The sequence below is a fragment of the Netta rufina genome (assembly GCF_964035555.1).
Source record: "Netta rufina genome assembly, chromosome: 37".
NCBI classification, from domain to species: Eukaryota; Metazoa; Chordata; class Aves; order Anseriformes; family Anatidae; genus Netta; species Netta rufina.
In genome coordinates, this window is record NC_140161.1 from 349,329 (window position 1) to 356,833 (window position 7,505).

The window sequence follows — 7,505 nt, forward strand, 5'->3', positions numbered from 1 at the left end:
GGACATCGGGGGACGTTGGGGGACATTTGGGGACATTTGGGGTCACCAGGGGTCATTGGGGACATTTGGGGATGTTTGGGGACATTTGGGGACATTTGGGGACATTTTGGGACATTTGGGGTCACTAGGGGACATTGGGGATGTTTGGGGACATTTGGGGACATTTGGGGGCATTTGGGGACATTGGGGATGTTTGGGGTCACCAGGGGACATTTGGGGACATTGGGAGCATTTGGGGACATTTCGGGACATTTGGGGACATTTAGGACATTTGGGACACTTGGGGACATTTGGGGACATTTGGGGTCTCCAAGGGACATTTGGGGACATTTGGGGGCATTGGGGGCAATGGGGACATTTGGGGACATTTGGGGACATTTGGGGACATTTCGGGACATTGGGGGACATTTGGGGCATTTCGGGACATTTGGGGACATTTCGGGACATTTCGGGACATTGGGGGACGTTTGGGGACATTTGGGGACATTGGGGGACATTTCGGGACATTTGGGGACATTTCGGGACATTTGGGGGCAATGGGGGACATTTGGGGACATTTCGGGGACATTTGGGGTCACCAGGGGTTACCAGGGGTCATTGGGGACATTTGGGGACACTAAGGGACATTTAGGGACATTTGGGGACACCAGGGGACACTTCGGGACATTTGGGGACATTTCGGGACACTTGGGGGCAATGGGGACATTTGGGGTCACCAGGGGTTACCAGGGGACATTGGGGGCATTTGGGGACACCAAGGGACATTGGGGGCATTTGGGGACATTTGGGGACATTTCGGGATATTTGGGGGCATTTCGGGACATTGGGGGACATTGGGGGCATTTGGGGACATTTTGGGACATTTGGGGTCACCAGGGGTCATTGGGGACATTTGGGGATGTTTGGGGACATTTTGGGACATTTTGGGACATTTGGGGGCATTTCGGGACATTTCGGGACACTTGGGGGCAATGGGGGACATTTGGGGACATTTCGGGGACATTTGGGGTCACCAGGGGTTACCAGGGGTCATTGGGGACATTTGGGGACACTAAGGGACATTTGGGGGCAATGGGGACATTTGGGGACATTTGGGGTCACCAGGGGTCATTGGGGACATTTGGGGATGTTTGGGGACATTTGGGGACATTTGGGGCATTTGGGGTCACCAGGGGACATTTGGGGACATTTGGGGGTATTTGGGGATATTTGGGGACATTTGGGGACATTTTGGGACATTTGGGGGCAGTGGGGGACATTTGGGGACACTTGGGGACATTGGGGATGTTTGGGGTCACCAGGGGACATTTGGGGACATTTCGGGACATTTGGGGGCAATGGGGGACATTTGGGGACATTTGGGGACATTTCGGGACATTGGGGACATTTGGGGCCACCAGGGGTCACTTGGGGTCACCGGGGGGACATCGGGGGTCACCGGGGGGACATTTGGGGCCACCAGGGGTCACCAGGGGACATTTGGGGACATTTGGGGTCGCCGGGGGTCTGGGGGTCACCGGGGGCCACCAGGGGACATTAGGGGACACTAAGGGACATTTGGGGACATTTGGGGCCACCAGGGGTCACTGGGGGTCACCGGGGGTCACCAGGGGACACTTGAGGACATTTGGGGACATTTGGGGGACATTGGGGACACCAGGGGTCACCGGGGGTCACCACGGGTCACCAGGGGTCACCAGGGGTCACCAGGGGGACATTAGGGGCCACCAGGGGACCTTGGGGACATTTGGGGACACCGGGGGACACCAGGGGCTACCAGGGGACACTTGGGGACACTTTGGGGACACTTTGGGGACATTTGGGGACTCTGAGGGGAGATTTGGGGACATTTGGGGACCCCGAGGGAACTTTGGGGACATTTGGGGCCTTTTGGGGACCCTGAGGGGTGGCACTGGGGACATTTTGGGGACACTTCGGGGACTTTTGGGGACCCCAAGGGACATTGGGGACACTTTGGGGACATTTTGGGGTCCCTTAGGTGACTTTGGGGACATTTGGGGTCACCAGGGGTTACCAGGGGTCATTGGGGACATTTGGGGACACTAAGGGACATTTGGGGACATTTGGGGACATTTGGGGACATTTGGGGGACATTGGGGCCACCAGGGGACACTGGGGGTCACCAGGGGACATTTGGGGACATTTGGGGTCACCGGGGGCCACCAGGGGTCACCGGGGGTCACCGAGGGGACATTCGGGGACATTCGGGGACATTCGGGGACATTTGGGGACATTCGGGGACATTTGGGGACATTTGGGGTGTGTCCCCCCCCCCCCCCCTCCCCGTGTCCCCTCCCCCACCTTCAGCTCCTGCAGCTCCTCCGGGGGGGGTCCCCCCCGATGACGTCATCGATGACGTCACTGATGATGTCCCCTCCGCTGTCCCCTCCATTGTCACCTCCGCTGTCCCCTCCGTGTCACCCGGGGGGGGGGGGGAGGGGCGGCTCCCAGCAGGCCCTGCGGCGGGGGACAAAGGGGGAGGGGGAGGGGACAATGGGGGGGGAGGGGCAAGGGGAGGGGACAATGGGGGGAGGGGACAATGGGGGAGGGGACAATGGGGGGGGAGGGGCAAGGGGAGGGGACAATGGGGACAAAATGGGGACGATCAGGACGGGGACAGGGAACCGATGGCCCCAAATGGCCCCAAATGGCCCCAAAATGTCCCCAAATGGCCCCAAAGGGACCTAAAGGACCCCAAAATGTCCCCAAATGTCCCCAAATATTCCCAAAATGTTCCCAAATGTCCCCAAAGTGACCTAAAGGACCCCAAAATGTCCCCAAATGGCCCCAAATGTCCCCAAATGTCCCCAAAGTGACCTAAAGGACCCCAAAATGTCCCCAAATGTCCCCAGATGTCCCCAAAATGTCCCCAAAGTGACCTAAAGGACCCCAAATGTCCCCAAATGGCCCCAAAGTGTCCCCAAAGTGACCTAAATGTCCCCAAATGTCCCCAAATGTCCCCTAAATGTCCCAAAAATCTCCTAAGAGTCCCCAAAGTGTCCCCAAATGTCCCCAAAGTGATCCAAATGTCCCCAAATGTCCCCAAAATGTCCCCAAAATGTCCCCAAAGTGACCTAAAGGACCCCAAAATGTCCCCAAATGTCCCCTAAGGGTCCCCAAAATGTCCCCAGATGTCCCCAAAGTGATCCAAATGGCCCCAAAATGTCCCCAAATGTCCCCAAAATGTCCCCAAAGTGATCTAAGGACCCCAAAGTGTCCCCAAATCTCCCCAAATGTCCCCAAAATGTCCCCAAAATGTCCCCAAAGTGACCTAAAGGACCCCAAAATGTCCCCAAATGGCCCCAAATGGCCCCAAAGTGTCCCCAAATGGCCCCAAAATGTTCCCAAATGGCCCCAAATGTCCCCAAAGTGTCCCCAAATCTTCCCAAATGTCCCCAAAATGTCCCCAAAGTGACCTAAAGGACCCCAAAATGTCCCCAAATGTCCCCAAAGTCACCTAAGGGACCCCAAATGTCCCCAAAATGTCCCCAAAATGTCCCCAGATGTCCCCAAATGTCCCCAAATGTCCCCAAAGTCCCCCTGGGGGTCCCCAAATGTCCCCAAATGTCCCCAGATGTCCCCCAAATGTCCCCCAAGTGACCTAAAGGGACCCCAAAATGTCCCCAAATTGTCCCCAAAGTCACCTAAATGTTCCCAAATGTCCCCAAATGTCCCCTAAGGGTCCCCAAAATGTCCCCAGATGTCCCCAAAGTGATCCAAATGGCCCCAAAATGTCCCCAAATGTCCCCAAAATGGCCCCAAAGTGATCTAAGGATCCCCAAAGTGTCCCCAAATGTCCCCAAAGTCACCTAAATGTCCCCAAAGTGTCCCCAAATCTCCCCAAATGTCCCCAAAATGTCCCCAAAATCTCCTAAGGGTCCCCAAAGTGTCCCCAAATGTCCCCAGAGTGACCTAAAGGACCCCAAATGTCCCCAAAGTGTCCCCAAAATTCCCTCAGGGTCCCCAAAATGTCCCCAAATGTCCCCAAAATGTCCCTAAATGTCCCCAAAGTGACCAAAGGGTCCCCAAATGTCCCCAAAGTGTCCCCAATTCCCCCCTTGGGGTCCCCAAAATGTCCCCAAAGTCCCCTGGGGGTCCCCAAAGTCCCCTAAGGATCCCCAACATGTCCCCAAAATGTCCCCAAAGTGTCCCCAAAATGTCCCCAAAGTCCCCTTCAGGGTTCCCAAAATCCCCAAAGTGTCCCCAGATCTCCCCAAAGTGTCCCCAAATGTCCCCAAAATCTCCTAAGAGTCCCCAAAGTGTCCCCAGTTCCCCCCTTGGGGTCCCCAAAATGTCCCCAAATCTTCCCAAAGTGTCCCCAAAGTCACCTAAAAGACCCCAAAATGTCCCCACAGTGTCCCCAATGTCCCCTCAGGGTCCCCAAATCTCCCCAAGTGACCCCAAAGTGCCCCCAAAGTGTCCCCAAAGTCCCCCTGGGGTCCCCAAAATGTCCCCAAAGTCACCTAAATGTCCCCAAAGTGTCCCCAATGCCCCCCCTTGGAGTCCCCAAATGTCCCCAGAGACCCCTGGGGGTCCCCAAAGTGTCCCCAAAGTGTCCCCAAAATGTCCCCAAATGTCTCCCCAAAGTGACCTAAGGGTCCCCAAATGTCCCCAAAGTGTCCCCAGTGCCCCCCCTTGGAGTCCCCAAAAGTCCCCAAATGTCCCCAAAATTCCCTCAGGGTCCCCAGAATGTCCCCAAAGTCACCTAAGGGACCCCAAAGTGTCCCCAAATCTCCCCAAAGTGTCCCCAATTCCCCCTTGGGGTCCCCAAATGTCCCCTAAGGATCCCCCAAATGTCCCCAAATGTCCCCCAAATCCCCCTAAAGGTCCCCAAATCCCCAAAAGTCCCCAAAATCCCCAAAAGTCCCCAAATCCCCCCAAATCCCCAAAAGTCCCCCAAATCCCCCAAAGTCCCCAAAATCCCCTAAAGGTCCCCAAAATCCCCCAAATCCCCCCCAAATCCCCCAAATGTCCCCAAAATCCCCAAAAGTCCCCCAAATCCCCTAAAGGTCCCCAAATCCCCCAAAGTCCCCAAAATCCCCCAAATATCCCCAAAATCCCCCAAAATCCCCTAATGGTCCCCCAAAAGTCCCCAAAATCCCCCAAAAGTCCCCAAAATCCCCTAAAGCTCCCCAAAATCCCCTAAAGGTCCCCAAATCCCCCCCAAATCCCCCAAAGTCCCCCAAATCCCCCAAAGTCCCCCAAATCCCCCAAAAGTCCCCAAAATCCCCCAAAGTCCCCAAAATCCCCTAAAGGTCCCAAAATCCCCCAAAGTCCCAAAATCCCCTAAAGGTCCCCAAAATCCCCTAATGGTCCCCCAAAAGTCCCCAAAATCCCCCAAATGTCCCCAAATGCCCCCCAAATCCCCCAAATTTCCCCCAAATCCCCAAAAGTCCCCAAAGTCCCCCCCAAAATCCCCAAAAGTCCCCAAAATCCCCTAAAGGTCCCCAAAATCCCCCAAAGTCCCCCCAAAACCCCAAAAGTCCCCAAATGTCCCCAAATCCCCCAAAATGTCCCCAAAATCCCCCGGGGTCCCCCCCAGTGCCACGAAGACCCGGACTCAGGGGGCGGAGCCTTTATTGGGGGGGGGCGGGGCCTGGTGCCACAAGGGGGCGTGGCCTGATGAAAGGGGGCGTGGCCTGGTGGAAAAGTGGGCGTGGGCTTAAGGCAAAAGGGGGCGTGGCCTGGCGGAGGGGGCGGGGCCAGCTCAGTCCCGCCACGTCACCTCCACCTCGTCCGTGCGGTACCTGGGGGGCACCGTGACGTCATCGTGACGTCATCCGTGACGTCATCGGCACCCCAAAAAAACACCCCAATGTCCCCCCAAATCCCCCGACGTCCCCCCAAAATCCCCCAAAGTCCCCAAAATTCCCCAATCTCCCCAAAACCCTCAACCTCCCCAAAATCCCCCAATGCCCCCAAAACCCTAAATGTCCACAAAATCCCCCAATGTCCCCCAAAATCCCCCAATGTCCCCCAAAACCCTAAATGTCCCCCAAAATCCCCCAAAATCCCCCAATGTCCCCAAAACCCTTAATCTCCCCAAAATCCTTGATATCCCCCAAAATCCCCCAATATCCCCAAAACCTTCAATCTCCCCAAAATCCTAAATGTCCCCCAAATCCCCCAATATCCCCAAAATCCTAAATGTCCCAAAAATCCCCCAACGCCCCCAAAACCCTAAATGTCCCCAATGTCCCCAAAACCCTAAATGTCCCCCAAAATCCCCCAAAGTCCCCAAAATCCTTAATGTCCCCAAAATCCCCCAAAATCCTCAATGTCCCCAAAATCCCCCAATCTCCCCAAAACCCTCAATGTCCCCAAAATCTCCCAAAATCCCCCAATGTCCCCAAAAACCCTCAAAATCCCCAAAATCCCTCAAAATCCCCAAAATCCCCCAGCGCCCCCAAAACCCTAAATGTCCCCAAAATCCCCCAAAATCCCCCAAAGTCCCCAAAACCCTCTATCTCCCCCAAATCCTCGATATCCCCCAAAATCCCCCAATCTCCCCAAAATCCCCCAACGCCCCCAAAACCCTAAATGTCCCCAAAATCCCCCAATCTCCCCAATATCCCCAAACCCCTCAATCTCCCCAAAATCCCCCAAAATCCCCAAATCCCCCAACGCCCCCAAAATCCTCGATATCCCCCCAAAATCCCCCAACACCCCCAAACCCCTCAATCTCCCCCAAACCCCTCAATCTCCCCCAAACCCTCAATCTCCCCCAAACCCCAAAACCCCCCCAAATCCCCCCAAAACCGCGTCCCCCCCCCACCTTTGGGTGACCCCGGAGCGGGCGATGTCGGTCACCTGCCCCGCCCGCAGCATCTCCCACCCGGCCTGGGCGATCATGGCGCCGTTGTCCACGCAGAACCTAAAACGTCCCCAAATCGACCCAAAATATCCCCCGAAAAGCCCCCAAAATCCCTGAATTCTCCCCAAAACGTCCCCACCTCTCGTCGCTGGCGCAGAGCCGGGCGCCGCGCGCGTCGCACATCTCCTGCAGCATCTCCTGGAGGCGCCGGTTGCCTGCGGGGTGGCGGCGGCCCCGTGTCCCAAAAATGTCCTTTTTTCCCCCAAAAATGTGTCCCCACCCCCAGGCCACGCCCCCTACTCACAGCCGACCCCGCCCACCAGCAGCAGCTCCGGGGCGCGGGTCAGGGCCAGGGCGCGCTCCGTCACCTCCACCAGCATGGCGAACGCCGTCTCCTGCGGGGTCAACGGGGTCACCCCATGACCTTTGGGGTCACCCCATGACCTTTGGGGTCGCCCCGTGACCCCCGGGGTCAACCCGTAACCAATGGGGTCAACCAGGGCCCAATGGGGTCAACCCGTGACCAATGGGGTCAATGGAGCCCCGTTGACGTCGCCCAACGCCGTTGACGTCGCCCAACGCCTTCGTATCCCCAAATCCCCTAAATATGCCCCAAAATCCCCATAAGAATCCCAAAAGGTCATGAATGGATCCCAAAAAACCTTAAGGA

The 7,505-nt window shown here is 56.5% G+C and overlaps 1 protein-coding gene across 1 annotated transcript; it reads right to left on the minus strand.

Moving 5' to 3' along the window:
• Positions 1-5,590: 5,590 nt before the first annotated feature.
• Positions 5,591-7,241, minus strand: OSGEP (O-sialoglycoprotein endopeptidase). The gene is made up of 4 exons (XM_084304214.1): positions 7,140-7,241; positions 6,975-7,050; positions 6,797-6,895; positions 5,591-5,768 (listed from the first exon to the last, which is right to left on the minus strand). Exons 1-4 carry the CDS (start codon positions 7,213-7,215, stop codon positions 5,729-5,731), a joined length of 291 nt encoding a protein of 96 aa, XP_084160340.1. The 5' UTR covers positions 7,216-7,241; the 3' UTR covers positions 5,591-5,728.
• Positions 7,242-7,505: the final 264 nt, after the last annotated feature.

Coding starts and splice junctions, on each gene's coding strand:
- OSGEP (XM_084304214.1), bottom strand. CDS start 7,215: ATGCTGGTGGAGGTGACGGAGCGCGCCCTGGCCCTGACCCGCGCCCCG. Junction 6,896..6,974: donor CTCTGCGCCAGCGACGAGAG/GTGGGGACGTTT, acceptor GGGACGTTTTAG/GTTCTGCGTGGACAACGGCG. Junction 5,769..6,796: donor CGCTCCGGGGTCACCCAAAG/GTGGGGGGGGGA, acceptor GGTGCCCCCCAG/GTACCGCACGGACGAGGTGG.